The 18,662-nt window shown below is 65.1% G+C and overlaps 3 protein-coding genes across 11 annotated transcripts in view; 2 read left to right on the top strand and 1 right to left on the bottom strand.

Moving 5' to 3' along the window:
* Positions 1 to 88: 88 nt before the first annotated feature.
* Positions 89 to 3,646, bottom strand: SGSH (N-sulfoglucosamine sulfohydrolase). Of its 2 annotated transcripts, none has more exons than XM_090059617.1 (8): positions 3,481 to 3,646; positions 3,232 to 3,392; positions 3,048 to 3,153; positions 2,241 to 2,391; positions 1,773 to 1,929; positions 1,460 to 1,541; positions 1,105 to 1,308; positions 89 to 975 (listed from the first exon to the last, which is right to left on the bottom strand). In XM_090059617.1, the coding sequence occupies exons 1-8, from the start codon at positions 3,578 to 3,580 to the stop codon at positions 416 to 418; spliced, it is 1,521 nt and encodes a 506-aa protein (XP_089915743.1). In that variant the 5' UTR covers positions 3,581 to 3,646; the 3' UTR covers positions 89 to 415. The 2 variants fall into 2 exon arrangements, with proteins under 2 accessions (XP_089915743.1, XP_089915744.1); XM_090059618.1 differs by having other exon boundaries at positions 1,133 to 1,308.
* Positions 3,647 to 3,657: 11 nt separating this feature from the next.
* Positions 3,658 to 12,017, top strand: SLC26A11 (solute carrier family 26 member 11). Of its 5 annotated transcripts, none has more exons than XM_090059606.1 (16): positions 3,659 to 3,939; positions 4,382 to 4,574; positions 4,769 to 4,854; positions 5,696 to 5,775; positions 6,448 to 6,590; positions 6,982 to 7,157; positions 7,482 to 7,554; positions 8,036 to 8,086; positions 8,310 to 8,370; positions 8,604 to 8,659; positions 8,866 to 9,006; positions 9,653 to 9,780; positions 10,204 to 10,303; positions 10,701 to 10,834; positions 11,266 to 11,338; positions 11,742 to 12,017. In XM_090059606.1, the coding sequence occupies exons 1-16, from the start codon at positions 3,784 to 3,786 to the stop codon at positions 11,825 to 11,827; spliced, it is 1,737 nt and encodes a 578-aa protein (XP_089915732.1). In that variant the 5' UTR covers positions 3,659 to 3,783; the 3' UTR covers positions 11,828 to 12,017. The 5 variants fall into 5 exon arrangements, with proteins under 5 accessions (XP_089915734.1, XP_089915732.1, XP_089915730.1 ...); XM_090059604.1 differs by having other exon boundaries at positions 3,660 to 3,939; positions 10,698 to 10,834; XM_090059605.1 differs by having other exon boundaries at positions 3,661 to 3,939; positions 10,698 to 10,834; positions 11,745 to 12,017.
* A 120-nt stretch (positions 12,018 to 12,137) lies between these two features.
* The window catches only part of RNF213 (ring finger protein 213), a 69,987-nt gene continuing 63,462 nt past the window's right edge, over positions 12,138 to 18,662 (top strand). Inside the window, exons 1-3 of one of the 4 annotated variants that reach the window (XM_090059589.1) lie at positions 12,138 to 13,029; positions 14,816 to 14,969; positions 16,757 to 16,932. In XM_090059589.1, the coding sequence (XP_089915715.1) occupies positions 14,855 to 14,969; positions 16,757 to 16,932 (291 nt within the window). In that variant the 5' untranslated portion in view covers positions 12,138 to 13,029; positions 14,816 to 14,854. Of the gene's footprint in view, positions 13,030 to 13,936; positions 13,956 to 14,815; positions 14,970 to 16,756; positions 16,933 to 18,662 lie in introns of those variants that run through there. The other 3 variants (XM_090059587.1, XM_090059588.1, XM_090059590.1) reach the window with 3 other exon arrangements.

Genomic DNA, 18,662 nt, shown 5'->3' with positions numbered 1-18,662 from the left:
CCTAAGAGCCGCGGCACCTCCCCCTCTCAGCAAGAGGCACTGACAAGTGCACAGCAGGGAGATGCAAGTCGCCCAGAACGGATCTGTGCCTCTTTTCCTTCTGGGACTTTATTGAGAAGACCTCATTACAGCATGGTCAACGCCCAGCTGCATGCAGCACCGCACGCTCAGGCCCTTTGAACCCGACACGGTTTTGGTAGACTGTGACCCAGCTGTGGCATGGGACCAGCTGCACCCTGTCCCCATGCAGTGCCGGGGGGCATGCACCGAGCTCTGGCGCGGCGGCTGAGTTGGGTGCTTAATGTTTCTTTGGCAGAAGCTAGGAGCAGGGTTTGGGCAGAGGCACCAGGTGAGCGGGGCCCGCGGGGGGAGCCGGGGCATGGAGGCAGATGGGCTCTTGGGGGGAGCCGGTGGCTCAGAGCTCATTGTAGAGGGGCTGGCACGGTGGGCTCAGCTTCTCCTCCAAGACGCCGTCGGGGGCACACACCCACGGGTCCTGGGTGTCCCACTGCCACTTCACCAGCTGGGCTCGAAGCCCCGCCAGGATCTCAGCGTAGCGGGGGTCTGCAGCCAGGTTGCAGCTCTCGGAGGGATCGTGGCTCTGGTCAAACAGCTCCCAGCGGTCCCGGTAGTAGTACTGGTGCAGGGTCTTGTTCCAGTGGGTGGGCTGGCCGGCCCGCGTGCGGCACAGCAGGTCCTGGAAGGTGGGCGAGACGTAGAAGTCCTGGTCGATAGGGAAGGGCATGCGGTAGTGGAGGTTGTGGACCAGGCGGAAGTGCCCGTGCTGCACGGCCCGCATGGGATAGTGCATGGTGACTTCGTGGAGGCTCTGGCTGCTGAACGCCGTCGCCCAGGCCGGCTCCGATGCCAGGGCTGGCAGCAATGACTTCCCGGTGAGCTGCACCCGTGCAGTGCCGAAGATGCTGTAGCTGGGGTAGGGGATGGAGAACCAGTCCAGGAGGGTGGGCGTGAGATCTGGGAAGGGAGACAGAGGATGAGTCTGCTGTCAGCCAGGGCGGTGCGTGGCCCGGCCAGAGCCCAGCTCCAGGGCGCGGGTGCCCACCGGGGCTCTGGTGTGGAGGCCTTGGGACCTGCCAGTCTTACCCAGCAGGCTGGCATAGGCCTGGCTGACCTGCCCCCAGCGAGCAGTGTGCTTGGGAGATGAGATGAGCAGGGGCTCAGCTGTGCCCGAGTGGTACAGGTTGGTTCTGCCGCTGGGGAAGGGGATGCCGTTGTCCGAGGTGTAGATGACCAGCGTGGAGTTGAGGAAGCCAGCGTGGCTCAGCTCTTCCAACACCAGCCCGATGCCTGCGTGCAGAGAGCAGAGCTGAGCACGCGCTCCACAGCGATGCAGCCCCCACCGCCTTCCTTCCCCTGCCACTGAGCTGAGGATGGATGCGCTCGTCTCTGCACAACAAGTCCCAGCCCTGTGTGCCCCGTGCCCAGGCCCACTGCCCACCTTGGTCCATGCGCCCGATGGTTGTGTACTGGGCGGCCAAGTCCGCGCGAGCCGCAGGAGTGTCTGGAACAAAGTAAGGGACCTGCGGGGAGGAAGCAGCATGCAAGGGCTGGAGATGCTACAGGAAGCAGCATGGGGGAATTAGAGCCAGCAGTGTGGAAGTGTGGACAGAGCCCCTGCAACCCAGCAAGCTTGGCGGGTGTTCCCACCTCCCACCCCCGTCCTTTCCGGCATTGCCTCCCAGCAGGAGCCCAGCCACGTCCCAGAGGGCAGGGACCCGGCGTTGGGGCCGCTCCCGACAACCTCGTCCTACCTCCACGTCCTCCGGGCGGTACTGCTGGGGCGTCCAGTCGGGGATCCAGCCCATGCCGCTCTCGCCGTTGCCGAACTTCTCGCAGAAGGGCCCGTACTGGGGCTGGGAGTGGCCGCAGCGGTGGGGGTCGTGGAAGGCGACGTACAGGAAGAACGGCCTGCACGGAGAGCGAGGCAGCGCTCGTGGGTGATGGAGGCCCACACGGCGCGAGCAGGGCCTGCACAGCCCCAGGCCAATCCTGACCCGGCTCCAGCCGGCTTGGGCCACCTCTTCATGCAGATGCCAGCCTGGGGCAGGCAGGAGTGAGTTCACCTGGTTTGGGACGTGCTAGGATTTGGAAAGAGGCTTTCCCACCTGTAAAGTTGGGTCCCCTGTGCCCAGCCGAGCTGCTGCCCCTGGCTTTCCCCCTGGGGCGCGTGCTGGGACGTGGGTGTCGGGTGCATCCTGGAGCAGGACACAACGTCTCACCTCTCATCCTGGCTCCGGAGGAACTTGCGCACGAGCAGCTTGATGCGGGTGATGTTACGGCCCACCTGCAGCACGGAGCTGTTCTCCTCGGTGTAGGCAAAGTCGAAGGGGTACACTGCCTCCGGCCCCACGTGCTTCTTCCCGATGATCCCTGCAGCAAATGCATGAGCCCGTGGCCGGAGCACCAGCTGCCGCCCAGCCTCCCCTGGGGACCAGGGAGGCATCGTCTCGCTCCGAAGCTGCAGCGGTGGCTGGCACACGCCCTCCAGCTAACCAGCCCCAGGCTCTCGAGCAGTTGAGCAAGAACCAAAGCACCTGAATCTCTTCTCCCTCTATCAGCCTAGGACCCTCCGCTGAGCGTGGCCCCGCTGCCCCCCGCCAGTGGCTGTCATACAGAAGCAAAGCTGGAGTTGAGCACAGGACCGCCCAAGGGCAGCCGGGCTCAGACACCGGCCTTGCCCTGCTGTCCCGGAGCGGAAGCCAAAGTCGACCTGACCTGTCCAAGGGCAACAGAGGACAAACACCCCCGCGGGGGCCGTGCACGAGCCCGCGTCTGGAGGGGGCAACCAGCCCGCCGGCCCCTGGCTTGCCGAAGCCTGGCCAGGACTCTGCCGTACTTGGGGGCGGGAAGGCGTTTTACCCCTGCCACAGCGGGGCTTTAGGGGCACGATGCCTTGAGCATAGAGAAGCAGGACGTTGCCTTCCCGGGGGCCGGCTGGAGCGGTCTTGCAACGCATGTAGAGCGGGGGCTGGCTCAGGCGCGGCGGCCCCTGCACCCCGCTTCCAGCCCCGCGGGCCGCCGGTTACCTGTGCGGATCCGCGCCTGGCGCAGCAGCAGGGGCAGGCTCCGCACCGCCTCGAAGGAGTTGAAGTGGTGCACGTCCTGGTGCAGGCCGTACATCCCGCTCTGGTGCTGCGAAGGCCAGGCCCGAGGTCAGGCCCCGGCCCAGGCCCCGGCCCGAGCTCGGGCCCCCGCGCGGCCGGGGCCTACCTGGGGCAGCCCCGTCAGGATGCTGGCGCGGCTCGGCGAGCAGCTGCTGGCCGAGGCGAAGGCGCTGCGGAAGACGAGGCCGCGCCGCGCCAGGCCGTCCAGGGCGGGGGTGGCGATGGCCGAGTTGTTGTAGGCGCCGCTCTCCAGGCCGCCGTCGTCCGCTGCGCGGGGGACACGCGCCCGGGCTCAGCGCCCGCCCCGCCGCCCGCGGGCCCCGCGCCGGGGGGGGGGGGCGGGGGGGGCACTCACCCACGATGAGCAGCGCGTTGCGGGCCGCGCCGCCGGGCCCCGGCCCCAGGCCCAGCGCCAGCGCCAGCGCCAAGGCCAAGGCCAGCCCGGCCGGCCGCATCTCGGCGGGAGCAGGGCGAGGCGCGTCCAGCTCCGCCTCCGCCCGCGTCACGTGGGTCGGGGCCGGGAAGGACTGCCCCCCCCGCCGCCGCCGCCGCCTTCCTTCCCCGGCGCCCGCACGGGCGGGGGCGACGCCCGGCCATGGCGGTGCGGAGCGGCCCGCGCCCCGCCGGGGGGGGCCCGGGCCGGCCGTGAGGGGCCGCCATGCCCGGGCGCTGCCGGCCGCCGGGCGCGCTGCGCTGGCTTCCCCGCTACTCCCTGCGCTGCCTGCGGCTCGACCTCGTCGCCGGCCTGACCGTGGGCCTGACCGTGGTGCCGCAAGCCCTGGCCTACGCCGAGGTGGCCGGCCTGCCCCCCCAGGTGAGCGGCGCGCCGCCGCCAGCTGCCCCGGAGGGCGCCTCGCGTCCGGCACAGCCGGCGCGTCCCCTTAGCACGGCTTCCCTGCCGCCTGCCCGCTCCTGCGCTGCCGGCGGGCGCGCCGCGAAGCGTCCGGGGCGGGGGCGGGGGCGCGGGGCCCCCGCCGGGAGGTGACACCATGGTGGCAGCAGGCCCGGGGGGCAGGCTTGGAGGCTGGCGCTCCTGTCTTCCTGGAGGCGTTTCTGAGAGCGCCGGTGCAGGCGCGCGCGACTTTCCTCTGGTCGGTTACGGCATGAATGCGAGGCACGTCTGTGAGGCGTAGAAGACCTATACCGTACGCACACCGTAGCGAGCAGCAAGGAAGGGCCCTGGGACGCCTCCGCGCCTGGCGTGTGCACCAGCCCGGGCCCTGGCAGGGCTGAACGCTCTCTTTGTCCCCGCGCAGTACGGTCTCTATTCCTCCTTCATGGGCTGCTTCGTTTACTGCCTCCTGGGCACGTCCAAAGATGTGACGCTGGGCCCCACGGCCATTATGTCGCTGCTGGTCTCTTCGTACGCCTTCCACGACCCTGCCTATGCCACCCTGCTCGCCTTCCTGTCGGGCTGCGTCCAGCTGGCCATGGGCCTCCTGCACCTGGGTGAGACGCGCCAGCCCCCGCTCTGCCCCCGTTTCCATGCAGTGCGGCTTGTTGTTCTGTGCAAGCCACACGCTTGCCCCACCTCTGTGCTGTCTAGCTACGGCTTGCAAAGCTTTGCTCTGCACGTGCGTGTGTGGGCGCTCTGCGTTCAGCGCCTGAGCCCTGCTCACCGCATCCATCCGCGTCCGCTACAGGTTTCCTGCTGGACTTCGTTTCCTACCCCGTCATCGCAGGCTTTACAGCGGCTGCTTCAGTCACCATTAGCTTCAGCCAGGTCAAGGTAGGCCTTTTGCCATGGCTGTTCTTTGGTTTAATTTGCCTAGGAGCTCTCTGGCAGCCACGCAAAATCATCCTCAGAGCGTGCACGCAACGTGGCGTGGCCAGCCTGCCCCGCTGCTGGTGCCCCCGAGCTCCAGGCTGCCTCCACCCTCCCTGCTGGTCTGCGGGTGCACGAGGAGGGCACTTCCATGCACGCGGGTGGACCGGGTCTTGTGGCTGGACCTGCTCCCCTTGGAAACGGCCCGTCCCCTCCGGCAGGAGCAAGGAGAGAGGTTGCGCCTGGACAGATTTGCCAAAACTCTCAGGAAAACTGAGATGCCGCTGTCTGATTGTAGCTCGCCTGTGGTGGGGTGTGATTTGCTCTGAGGCACTGGGATTGGCGGCGAGGTTGGACTGGCAGGCAGCTGGGCCAGTTCCCTTGTGCCTCGGGTGGTTTTGCGCAATGCCGGGTGAGGCGGGAAGGGAGCGTTTCCTTTGTGGTTGACCATAATCAGAGACGCAGGGCTAGAAAACAGACGGCAGCTAACATCACGTGGTTGCAGCTGGTGCTGCTTGTAGTAGGAACCGCTGAGCTCCGTCGGCCTCGTTGCTCTCATGTTCCCATGATAGATGAGGCATGGGGAGTCTGGGGGTGGGTTAAATTACCTGCCTTGGATTAAATGACCTTTAGCAGGGCGGGTTTTGCCAGTCAGGCGCCCGGGGGGTGAGGGTCGGAGCCTGTGAGTTGGTTCCCCTCTGAACCCTGGGTCTGGGTGGCACTGGGAGAGGGAAAAGTCCTTGATCGGGGCTTGCAGCCTGACAGGGCCCTGGGGGCTGTCACGGGGCTCTGCTTGTTTGCACAGAACATCCTGGGGCTGCGCGGCATCCCACGGCAGTTCTTCCTGCAGGTGTATGAGACTTTCCGGCGCGTCGGGGAGACCAGGTCAGTGCCCCCTTTGCCTACACCCTTGTCTGTCCCTTCCAGCAAAGCCCCTCGGAGCAGGGAGTGCGGCTGGAAAGCTCTCCGCACCCAGGAAGGCCAGAGGCATCCTCCCACCCTGGGGAGCTAATTCCTCCGGACGCTGCCCCGTGTCCCATGCTCACACAGGGCTCGTGCTCTCTGCAGCCAGTTGGACTGGTCAGGAAAAGGCCTTCCCAAAAGGGAGGGATGGAGTCAAATTATTTCCCGTTGCTCTGAGCTCATGGCTGGCTCTGAGCTCAGCCGCTCATATCGCCCCGCTATGGTCACAAGCCTGGGCCGAGTGGGTACAAGGTCTGCTCTGTGCCCGCGGGACCAGGGGCACAGGCACCTCTCCAGGGCAGCGGGAGGTTGAATCAAGGACAGGCGCGGTTTGCCTTGGGATGGCTCCAGTTGGCAGTGGCTCCTGCTATACCCATCCCTTTGCCCTCGTTAGCTGGGAGTAGCCTTCTCTTGTCAGTGGGAGAAGCTCCCGTGTCTTTCCAGCCGGAGCATGGGCCATGCCCACTGTCAGGACATCTCCACTGCTCGCAGTGGGGCCTTGGCGGGGTTCCCCCTTCTCAGCAGGGAGAAGCCCTTGCAGCTGCGATGGGTGCAACGGCTCCCAAGGTGGGCACTGAGCTGTGCTGTTTGTAGGGTCGGGGATGCCGCCCTGGGGCTGGCCTGCCTGGTCGTGCTCACGGGGCTCAGGTGCATGAAGGGCCACGTCCCCCAGGGCTGCTGGATGGAACCGCTGCTGGTCAGGATGGGTCATCTGATCGTCTGGGCCGCGGCGACAGGTTGGTTGGGTTTGCACATGCCCTGCAGCAACGTGCCGCGGGGCCGGGGCCAACGGAGTGAGGAGGTGGTGTGCGCAGCACCGGGGTCCGGGGGCTCTGGGAAGAGCGATGGGGCTGGGACCTTTGCCTGCCAAGCCTGGGTCTCGCCCAGGGGCCATGAGCTGTTGTAAGAGGACGGCCGCTTGGGGCCCTGGTATGAGGTGGCCCTGCCCGGACCGTTGGTGCCTGCCCCTGCCGGACCAGAGACCCCTGGGACCTGCCCTTAACGGGCATCGGCTCCGGGCTAGGATGAGCTGCCAACGCACATCTCTCCCCTGAGCCCACCCCAGCAGCCTGTGGCGCAGCGGGGCCCGGCACGACGCCTTCACTCTGCTCGTTCCCCCGTCTGCAGCCCGCAATGCCCTCGTGGTCCTGTTTGCTGGCCTGGTTGCCTACTCGTTCCAGGTGACAGGCTCCCAGCCCTTCGTGCTCACCGGGGAGACGCCCAAGGGGCTGCCCCCCTTCCAGCCACCTCCCTTCTCCAAGGTCACGGCCAACGGCACCGTCCCCTTTGGCGAGATGGTTCGGGTGCGTGAAGCAGGGGGCTGAGGTGGGGCTGGGGAGGGGGGCTCTTCCCAGGCGTGCTTCTGTTGCGCTGCGCCCTTGCAGCGGGAAGAGGCAGAAATCCACGTGGGAGTGGGGGTCTCGCCCCTTTACGCAACCCCCTGTACCTGGGGACTGGTGGAGCCTTGGGAATGCTGCCAGCAGCTCCAGTTTGGTCTTACCTGGCTGCACTGCCCTGTGCGAGGCCCTGGCATGTGGTCGGCTCTCCCTGCTGCTCTGGGAGATGACGCGGGGTGGGCATCCTCACCTGGGCACTCCGCTCTCACACCGCTTCCTTCCCTGGCCCAGGACCTGGGAGCTGGGCTGGCCGTGGTGCCACTCATGGGCCTGCTGGAGACCATCGCAATCGCCAAGGCCTTCGGTAGGGCTGTGCCAGGCTCCCCCCGGGGGGCGGGGGTGGTCCCAGGGACGAGGGTCTGGGGTCTCGGCACAAGGGAGAATGCTTGCATTTCCGTCCTTTACTGGGTACGCAGGGCACTTCCCTCCTTCCTCTCACCTGCTGCCCCAGGAGCACGGTTTCTGTGCATCTGGGTGGCGGAGAGGGGCTCTCCCCAGGTCTGTCCAGCCCTGGCTGCTGCACCGGCTGCATCTATGTCGGGGTGGGGGGTCTACTGCCCAGGGGAAGTGGGTGAAAAGGCCCAGAAAGGTCTGTGTTTTGGGCAGCCATAGGGTGTGTGTCCCCCCCCCCCACACGCACACACACCAATGGCTTTCTTACTCCTCCATGCACCCTGTTTGCCTGGGCATGGAGGTTGTTGTGTGGGCCCCGGGTGGGATTCGTGGCCGTGGGCAGCTGTGGGGTACTGAGGCGATGCCTCCCTGTCACTCCTTTCTCCTTCCAGCCTCACAGAATAGCTACAGAATCGACGCCAATCAGGAGCTGCTGGCCATGGGTAAGAGCTCAGCCCGCAGGGGTGCCAGGATGGGCTGTGGGGCTGCTCCAGAGACCCAGCCAGGGGTTTGGGGTCCTGCCGCCCTCTCTTCTGTTTGCTCCCTGGGGGTGGGAAGAGTCTGGGAAGGGGTTGGGGGAGACTGGCTCACCCTGTCCCCCCAGGCAGCGTCCCATCCGGTGACTGCACCGCTCAACACCCCTTCTTTTCCCTCCATCTCCCCCAGGCTGCACCAACCTCCTGGGCTCCTTCGTCTCATCCTACCCGGTCACGGGCAGCTTTGGGCGGTGAGTAGCCCCTGCGAGACGGGCCCGGCTGAGCAACTCGGTGCTTGGGCTGGAAGGGGCCACAGCAGGGTCTATGGTACAGGGCCAGGGGAGCCCAGGCTGGCCTGTGCGGGTCGCATGGGGCTGAGCTGGCTGCATTTCCCCTGCTCCCGGCCACTGAGGGTTTGCTTCTGCTGGGCGGTTGGTGCCTCCTTGCCTTCGGCCTGTAAAAGTCCACGTGCTTTGCATCCCAGGACAGCAGTGAACGCGCAGTCCGGTGTGTGCACCCCAGCCGGGGGGCTGGTCACAGGTGGGTGCTGGCGCTGCCCTACACTGTGGGCCCCTCATCCCCATGCCCTGGGCCTGGATGGGCAGCCCCTCGGCTGTTAGTGAGTCCTGCTTTGGGGCCCCATGAGTGGGGGTGAGGGGAGGTTATAATGGCTGGGGCTGGGGCAGCCGTGCCCAGTGGCTTGGTGCCATCACGGCCATGTCTCACCACTTGCCTTGTCCCCACAGGGACCTTGGTCCTGCTCTCCCTGGCCTACCTGACCTCCTCCTTCTACTACATTCCCAAGGCGGCGCTGGCTGCCGTCATCATTGGGGCCGTGGCTCCCATGTTTGACGCTGGGATCTTCAGGACACTGTGGCGTGTTAAAAGTAGGGGCACGAGCCACCAGCGACACGCACTTGTCTGGGTCTGGCCCACTGCCCTCCCTGCCTCAGCTCGGTGCCCCGCACTGGGTCTAGGGCGGTGTGGATGGGCCCGGCTTTGGTCGAGGGCATTCATCAGGTTGACTGCACACGTCTTGGTGCACATGCAGCTGGATGCAATCGTGATTCACGTGTGGGAGCTGCCGGTGTGGGAGCTGCAGAGAACAGTCCTGGGCGTGACATTCCCGTGTCCGAGCGCCACGCTGGAGTGGTGCCTGCTTACATCCGTGTGCTCTGCACCCTGCTGGGCTCCCAGGCTGCTGGGGTGCCCCAGACCAAGCGGGGATGTTTGCCCCGTGGAAGCCCCTTGGTGGCCCAGCACTTCTGTCACGCTGTCTCTCGGGGATGCTGCCTGCTGCTTTGCCCCTTGCTTTCCTCCAGAGACTAGGCCTTTGGCCCCAGCCTGCCGTCCCTGCAATCCCGTTGCATCAGTGGTCCGCTCGGGATTGAAGCCAGAAGGCTTATACCAGCACCAGACCCTGAATCATCTGAATAGAGACCAGGGGCTTCTCCTCCCGCCCCAGGCTCTGCAGCTGCGTCAGCCCAGGTGTGAGAGGGCAGCGTGGGGCAGCACCTGGCTTCTGTCTTCCAGAGCTCGACCTCGTGCCGCTGTGCGTGACCTTCGTGCTCTGCTTCTGGGAGGTGCAGTACGGCATCGTGGCCGGCATCCTGGTCTCGGGGGTCCTCCTGCTCTACACCATTGCCAGGCCCCCGATAGAGGTTCGGTTCAGGCCTCCTGCAACATCGGGAGGGCTTTTTTGTCTGCGCAGGTCTCTCCCCCCGGAGCGGTGGCTGGATGCATCGTGGTGCCTCCTAATGTTGCTCCTTGCAGCCTTCCTCCATGTCACCGTCTCCGGTCAGACATGGGGCCATGAGGACGGGAGAGAGGGATAAGCCCACACAGCCCTGAGCGGGGTGGGTGCTCTCTTGGCACTGCCGACATGCTCTCAGTGCACACAGCTACAGGGTAGGAGATGATGTAAGGTGGGAGATGGGGTGAAGGCCCCATTGTCTGCCCCTTCAGAGCAAGGCATAGAGGCTTGCAGCCCTATGCCCATTTCTCTCCAGGATAGGAGGGGGAACAGAGGCCATCACGGGGTCCTGGGCACGTTCCAGCCCCCTCTTCTGCTCTCTCTTCTGCAGGTCTCCGAGCAGGGGGTGCTTCTCCTGCAGCCTGCAAGCGGCCTGCACTTCCCAGCTGTCGAGCACCTCCGGGAAGCCGTGCACCAACGGGCGTTGGCAGGTACGGGGTGCTGTGCCGGGGCTGGCAGCCTGCCACTGGGGTCTGGCAGATCCTCGAAACGCTGCAGGACGATCCCACCGTCACTCCACACATGGCCCAGTTCATGCTACTCTTACAGGCCAAGGCCTGGGGATGTTGCACCCACCTGTGAGCAGCTGGCTGTCTCCTAACCACCCCCAGAAACCCTCCTGCCTACAGTGAGGCTGCGAAGGCACAGCCCTTAGGCTGTAGGTCTGCAAGGGACCTCAGGTCCCCTTCTTGTGATCCAATGTCCCAACCCCGCGCATGAGTGAGGGGATGCTGCTGCCAAGCTCATCCCTGTGCCTCCTGCCCCGTAAGGCCGCTCCAGGTGCTGCTGGGCTTGCTGCGAGAGGCCCACGTGATGCTCTCCCAGCAGGGTCACCGGCGCGCTGCGTCGTCCTGGACTGCGTGCACGTCAGCAGCATCGACTACACGGTCGTGCGGGGGCTGGCGGACCTGCTGCAGGAGTTGCTCAAGAAAGACATCTCCCTCGTCTTCTGCAGCCTGCAGGTGCGTGTGGGCTGGGGGCAGCAGCATCAGCTGGCCCGTCTGGGGGGCACCGGTACACGCGTGCTGGTGCCGTGATCTGTAATAGCATGGACGTGGCAGAGAGGCTCAGCTCCACTTGTTTCTTTTTGGGGGGCTGCAGTTGCAGCGTACCGAGCACCCGAGCCTTGTCCTGGCCATAGGTGTGGAGAGGACAGGCCTGTGGGGGCTTGGGCCAGCCCTCTCCGTGGCTGCAGTCGAGATGGGGGATGCTCTGGCTGCAGGCCCTGGGGGTCACCGGGCGGCACCAGGTGTGCATATGGGGTGGGGGTGCAGCTCTCACCTGTCCTGCGGTTGAGTTTTAAGGGTGGGTTTGGCCCATCCTTCAGGACGAGCCATCTGGGGGCCGTGGCAGGCTCCGAGCGCCGTGACACCCCTCTGCCCTCTCCCCCCAGCCTCATGTTCTCCATGTGTTGCTGTCTGCGAACCTGGAAGGATTTCGGCATTTCCCCAGCCTGGAGGAGGCAGGTGAGCAAGGCCAGGGTCCTGACCAGGGCAGGGACAGTGCCTTGGCTCAGTACCTGCTAAGACGTCTGCTGTGGTCTTCTTGGGACCTGTCCGTGTGCCAGCCTTGGCTCCTGCAAGGTCCAGTACGGAGCGGTGGCCTCCAAAGGAGTGCCCCAAGCACCTGGCCCGGGAGCTGCTGCCGACTGGGGCTGGGGGAGGCCCCTAAATGGAGCCCTCCCCGAGCGGGCGGGCACGCAGGCGCATGGCTTCGCAAGGCTCTGGGGCCCTGCGCCGGCCTAAGAGCCCTCCCCTGCGTCAGAGCTGGGTTCAGCCTCTGCAGGGCTAAGTCCCAGCTGAGCCAGGCCTCGACTTTCAGCATCTCCTGTTCTCCCCTCCTCCCTCCTCTCCTCCCCCATGTCTCCAGCAGAGCAGGAGCTGCAGGGCAGCCAGCGGGTCCTCTTTCTTGCTGCCGCCGAGACCACGCTGCCGCCGCCAGGGCTCATCCAGTGAGGGCATGGCTCTGGCCAGCCCGCCGTCTGCCCCCGCTCCCAGCCAGGGCTGCAGAGGGGAGCTTTGGGTGGCTCTGGAAGACGGATGCGTGCCAGCACTCCCGGTCTGCTCCTGGGGCACTTCCAGGCAACACAACTGGAGGGGAGGGAGGCAACACTACATGTGACCGGAAGAAAACTCATCTCACCCAGCTGCGGCTCTCGTTTCTCTGTTCTAGGAGGCACCGAGAGCCTGGCGCTAGCTGGGGCTGGGGCGCGTAGCCCTGCCTGGGGACAGCGTGGGGGCACTGCCTTGCGCACACTTTAGCGTCCCCCTCCTTTGGGGGATGGTGGGGACGATGCCTGAGAATCGTGCAAGGTCCCTGCAGGGAGACGCCAGCCTGTGGGCTCGGGTTGGTCCGCACTGAGACCTGGCGCCAGGGGCAGCCAGGCTGGGCGCCCTGGCCACGGCCCCACGCGCGCGGAGGGCGCCGGCCCAGTGTGGACAAGCACGGGGCCTGACTCCGGGGCGCGAGCCGCGGGGCAGGCGGGTGGAGGTGGAGCGTGGCGGGTTACAGGCGAGGCTTTCGGGCACCGTGTGTCGGTCCCAGGGGTCGGCTTCGCTCTTCGTTGTCGACGCGGCCCCCAGCACGTCTCTGCACGCGCCTCCCCTGCACCGGACCGAGAGGACGGACGCGCTGGCCTCCTGGCTCCGGCCGTGAAGCCGTGTGCGGTCGCAGCAGGACGCGCCGCCCTGGAAGCAAGTCTTTAAAGCGGGGGAGAGGCCGCGCCTGCTATGCTCTCCCCAGGCCGGACCGCCCGGGGCCCGGGGCCACGGAGCTGGCCCTGGCGCGGCAGGAGCGCTCGCTTGCGAGGGGGGAGAAGCCTGTGCCTCGGGCCGCGGGCCCGGCTGGGCCGGCCTCCGCCTGGGGTCCGCGGGAAACGAAACCGAAAGCAGGCGGGCCGCGGCTGCGCTGGCTTCGGCTGCCCCCGGCCGTCTCCCCGCCCGCGGGCGCCGGGGGCTCGGGGCCGCGGCCCGGCTCGCTTCGCCGCCCGCGGGAAGAGCCTCGCGGCCGCCCGGCCCCCCCAGGCCGGCGCGGGGGCTCGGCCCGAGGCGGCGTCGGGAGGAGGCGCCGCCCCCGCCGCCGCGTCACGCGCGCGAAGCGAGACCTCCCGCCGCCGCGGAAACCGAAACCGGAGCGAGAGGCGGCGGAGCCGGGCCCGGTGCGTGCGGGGGCAGGGGCATTGCCCGCCGGGGGGGCGTGCTGGGGGGCATCGCCCCGCCGGGGGGGCCTGCTGGGGGGCAGGGGCATTGCCCCGGGCAGCGGGGGGCATTGCCTGGGGGCGTGCTGGGGGGCGGGGGGCATTGCCCCGGGCAGCGGGGGCATTGCCTGGGGGCGTGCGGGGGCAGGGGGCATTGCCCCGGGCAGCGGGGGCATTGCTTGGGGGCGTGCTGGGGGGCGGGGGGCATTGCCCCGGGCAGCGGGGGCATTGCCTGGGGGCGTGCGGGGGCAGGGGGCATTGCCTGGGGGCGTGCTGGGGGGCAGGGGCATTGCCCGCCGGGGGGGCCTGCTGGGGGGCAGGGGCATTGCCCCGGGCAGCGGGGGCATTGCCTGGGGGCGTGCGGGGGCAGGGGGCATTGCCCCGCCAGGGGGGCGTGCTGGGCGGCACGGGGCATTGCCTGGGGGCGTGCTGGGGGGCAGGGGGCATTGCTCCGGGCAGTGGGGGGCATCCTGGGGGCCAGGGAGCATTGCCCCGGCGGGGGGGGGGCACTCTGGGGGGTAGGGGGCATTGCGCTGGCCTGGCTGGGGGCGTGCTGGGGGCAGGGGGCATTGTCCCGGGGGGGGGGCATGCTGGGAGACATTGCACCTGTGCGCGCCCGGAGGCAGCAACCCCTGGGCGGGGCGGGGCTCGGGGCATGCACCCCCCTCCCCTGCAGCGGCCTATGCTTGGGCCCCAGCTGGGGGGGAAGGGGCGCGAGGCATGCTGGGACTTGTAGTGAGGAAGCGTTTGCATGCCGTTGCCGAGCCCCCGCTCTCCTTTGCAGGGGAAGGGGTTAAAAGGCGAGCAGCTGGAGGGGCTGGAGCTCATTTGCATGCCAGCCCCGCCCCTTGGGGCACCCCTTGCACCTCCTCTTGCAAGGGGACTGGGTAGGTGGGGGGCTGGGGGCTGCTCTGCCAGCCGGGACCCCCTTGCACACAGGGGTGCGCCTGGGGTGGGGGGCACGGCTTGCAGCTCCCCCTGCCCCTGGCCGCCCTGGGACCCGGATCCTCTCCTTGGCCCTACAAGCCTTGCAGCAGTCCCAGCTCCCCAGGCCACCGCCAAGGCCCCCGTCGGGCTCCAGTTTAGGGGGCAGAGTGAGGGCTGGGGGCTGCCCTGGGCTTGCTGCGGGGCGCGGATGGGCCGGAGGTTTCCAAGCCCCTCGTCCGCGGGAAGGGGAAGTTGGGGCTCTGCCGCTGGCGGCCTGGCGGCTGTTTCCTGGCTTTCTGAGCGGTCCCTTAAACGGTGAAGGGCAACACGGGGCGTCCTCGACCTGGGAGAGGCTCAGGGATGTGCCTGGAGCCGAGACCAGGAGACGCTCGGGGGCAGAGCAGGGAAGAGCTGGGGCCAGAGCCCCCCAGCGCCCGGCAGCACGGGGGCCTGCCGGCTCAGAGCGACTCTGCTTTAGTTTGCAGTCTCTCCCGCTTCATTGCGTTCCTGGTATAACAAGGGTGTGAGCCTCAGTCTCCCCGACTACCTCGTGGTTAGGGTTAACGGTCAGGGAAGCGGTTAATTGTGTCCGGGATCTGGGCCGCTCCTGGTGCCCGGAAGGGGCGAGATGAGGCTGAAGAGGGAGATGCACCTCAAGCTCCGTGGCCTGGGGCAGGGCGGGCTGGCGGCCGTGGGGCACCTTTTGCGGGTTTGTCTCCAGAGGGGAGTTCCTCCCAAGTAGCAGGGTCACGTGACTAACGAGCATTGTGCTGCAATTTTTCTGTTTTATTGTTGTAAATACTTCTTCCTGCCCGTACAGGCTGCCTGCAGCTTTGCCCCGAGGCAGGGGCGTGCAGGCATGGAGTGCCCTCGCTGCCGCTTTGTTTCCCAAGATGCTTCTCCCAACTTCTGCAGCAACTGTGGGCACCCGCTGGCACCTTCCCTCCGCACAGGACCCGCCCCCAGGGAGAAAGGTAGGAGACTGGGCGGGGAGGGGGACTGCAGGATCCCTTCCCCTGCTCTGCCCCGGCCTGGGGCTGCCCAGGTGACCCCCCCCCGTACCTGCCCCTTTGTGTTCAGGTGGGTCATGTGACCTGGCCAGATAAAACCCCTGGAGTGGGGGGGGTTGCCCTCTTCTTTCCCTTGTGCGGGTGCTGGGAGGACCGCTCCTCTGGCACGGGCAGTGTCTGCGGAGGTAATGCAGAGTTAACTTCCCGCTTCCACTTCCAGCGGGCGGGCCTGGGCTTTACGTCTGCTCTCTGGGAACGGGAGACGCCTCCCTAGCTCGCTCCTGCGGCCGTAGGGCCGAGCGCGGGGGCATCCAAGTCTCCGGGCTGGGGCCTGCACGTAGGACGCCCGCCAAAGGGTTTGGAAGCATCTGAAGCCCCAGGCGGGGGGAGGATGTTTGCCGGGAGCAGGGTCACACGCAGTTCTTGAATGACTCCGGGATTGGGAAGAGATTCGACTGGTTTGACTTGTAACCCGAAACATTTCACTTAAAAAGCATGTACTCCAGGCCTGTTGATTGCTGTAAGGAGTAAGCTGGAAACCTGCCAGGAGTTGAGAGGGATGTATAGGCACGTCGGGTCTTAAAAAGGTCACTGGACCCAATCCTAGCGAAGACTCCAGTTGCTTTGGTTTGCTCAAAGTGTGTTTGGAGTCGCGCCTCCTCCTGGGTGGGGTTAGTGTAGGTCCAGGTTTTCCCAGACGGGTCCTCCTTTCTGGCCCCCTGTTTGCGTGTCCAGGCAGGTTTTTGAAATGCGAGCGAATGCGCAGGTGTTTGCTTTGTCTCTGCTTTCCCGCGCTGGCTGCTTGGGGCTGGGAGCAGGGGAGGGTGTCTGGCTGTCCGGCCCCCTGCTCCTGGGTAAGAGACGCAGATGGTTTGTGTGTGCACGCGTGCGCGCTGCGTGGATGGCACGGCTGGGGGTGGGGGTTGCGGGTCAGGAGTGAGGGGCCTCTGTGTAGAGTGCCCCTACCATGCCGCCACACGCAGGAATGTCGGAGAAAGGTAGGAGCCCCCGGGAGTCACCTGGGTGGGGACAGGGGGACATAGTCAGGACCTGGTGGGGTCTGGTGCCCGCCCCTTCGTTCCTCAGCTACTACTTTCTTCTTCCTCCCCCTTCCTTTCTAAGGATGGAGCTAGCCAGAAAGCAGCTGATAGGACGCTCTCCCTATGTGCCGACTTGCACGCTGCGGCTGCCTACTCCGGTTGCTTTTGGTACCTGAGGGCGTCTCTGGGGCTCAGCCGGAGGCAGCTGCAAAGCCATGGAGGGGCAGGGTGTCATGGCTTTATTACTGGAGCATCTGGAAAGGCTCCATATATGCTGGGTGTCGTGCAGGCGGTCTCTTTGGGAGCTTGATATGTGCCTGTCCTGCTTTCCGTAGGCACAAGGGGGGCCCAGAAGGAGGAATCGTGATGCCCTGCCTTGGTCAGATGTGCAGCAGCAGTCGGCTGGTGCAGCGAGTGCTGTAGCCCAGCCCCTGGCCCGGGCTGGGAGAACTCGAGACTTTCCTCCCTGGGACAGGCAGAGGCACAAAGTCTGACTTGGGACGGGGGGAAAGTGGGGCAAGGAGAGCAGCCACGGGAGCTGTTATCATGGCAGTCCTTTCCAGCTCAGCTTGGCAAAGGCTGGAGAAATCCCTCTCCTCCTGGCTGCCACGCTGCCCCAGCCGCTGTGCGGTTCCCTCACATCTTCCCGTTGAGAACGGCGCTTTCGCCCTCTTCCTTGTTCCCTGATGGGGGATGCTCTCTGAGTTGCAGGAGGTAGCGAGGCCAAGGAGATGGAGATGGAGATGGAGCTGGAGCCTGGACGATCGCTGAGGGTAGAGGGTGCCCCCTCCTCTGGGCCAGGTGCTGAGACCAAGGATGCGAAGGGGAAGCCAGAAGAATCGCTCACGCAGGGTGCCGGGGCTCAGACCCATGGCTCCAAGAAGAAAGTGAGTACAGCCGAATGTGACGGGCCAGACTTGCCACAATTCCCCAAAGGCCCCGGATTGGGTAGGGCTCTCACGGCAGGTGCCGAGCGGCGAGCTCCTTTTCCGATGAGACCTTCTCATCAGGAGCGCGCCACGGACAGCCCCGTTGCTAAAGCTTTCTGCTGGCGCTCTGCAGCTGTTAGCCCCCCGCACCAGGAAATCCTCTCTCTCGCCCAGCGCTGTGCATTTTGTAGCCGGCGGCACCTCCGTGCAGCTGACACTGGATTACGCAGCTACCCCAGCAGCACCTTTCCCACAAGAAGGGAAATAAGAAATGTTCCAGGTTAAAAATCAACCTGACCAGAACAAATATCTGCTGGGTTCGCACTGCCGGGTTGGTGCCGTGCTCTTATCACCCTGCTGAAAACGTGAAATCTTGTGGACTGCAGACGTTGCAGGGCTTCTCTGGCTACCTGACCCTGAGGTCCCCTCCAGCCCTATTTTCTCACTGATCTTATGATCCATAAAATAATCTCTGCATTGCAGCTTGAGAGAGGATTTCACAAGCTGTTCTGGGGTGCCCCTGTCCTTAATGCTGGACACGAACATAACAGCTTTACTAAGACTTGCGAGGCTCTGTTGACATTCCCCACAGCTGCTTTTTTGGTTTTCTTTTTAAGCATAACTCAGTAATTTCCAGTTGCTAACGGGGTCTCTCACCAATATAGGAACCTAGCGCAACTAACGAGACCAGACTCTTCCCATTTTTATTTTAACTAATGCTTTGTGGCCAGTCTCATCCAGCTTTCAGAATTGAGGTTTGTGCCTCGTGCTTCAGTCCCAAATAATCGTACAACAAAAAACACTTACTGGGCAATCATCAATAAACCACAGCGTGGCATTATGTACAGAACTATGTGGAAAGAGGGACAAGGAACTTATTTTGGTAGAGGATTTCTGCCAAATTGCCTATCAGTGCTATTTTTAATGCAAGCTTTGCCTTTCCTCTGTCTGTGTGTGCACAGTTCAGTTAATCCTGGCATCTGAACAGATTCCAGTAAAACTTGTGATCTGTCCGTTTGCAGATCTGGGCCCTTTGTGATGCTGCGAGAGGACAGATAGGCTGGCAGTAGAGAGTGGAGTTCACTTCTGAAAAGGGCTAGTCTAGCACAAAGGCCACAAAACCCCAAATCTGGATTAAATCCATGGTGTAAACTGGCTTTGCAGACGGGGGCCAGTTTCGCTCCATCTGAAGGCGAGGGGTGGCCGGTGCTGGGAGATGAGTCACTGATTCCCGGCTTTTCCACTGTGAATAAAACCTCTCGGGCTTGCCAGCACATGGTGTCTGGAGGCCTGGTGCTGTGCCAGCGCTGGAACAAGGAAGCCGTGTTGAGGAGGAGACGTGGCCTTTGCTCAGCAGGTTGCACATTGGCCCCACGACCAAGTGGCCCAGGGCCTCGGTGCCGTGCTTTGCAGAGGCTGGCCCTGTGCTGCTGTGGCTCTAGGCTGCTTGTGATGAAACTCTTAGGTGATGAACTCTCATGAAGTACGAGGGTTGTTTCTGTAGGGCCCACCCAGCATCTCGGCGTTGTAGGGTCTGTGGGACCTGAGCAATAGCACCTCTTGCTCTGTTGCAATCAGATGGGCACGGTGTCATGTTCATTTACTGTGATTTTGAGGTGGGGGAGGCAGCATTGGCAGCCCCAACAGTTTGGTTATCATGGCCCCTGTAATTCTATAAAACAAACAGA

This window comes from Crocodylus siamensis, chromosome 8 (genome assembly GCF_052110815.1).
Source record: "Crocodylus siamensis isolate JL-2025a chromosome 8, ASM5211081v1, whole genome shotgun sequence".
NCBI lineage: Eukaryota > Metazoa > Chordata > Crocodylia > Crocodylidae > Crocodylus > Crocodylus siamensis.
Note: the sequence above shows the minus strand (reverse complement) of the source record. Positions and strands in the feature narration are given on the sequence as shown.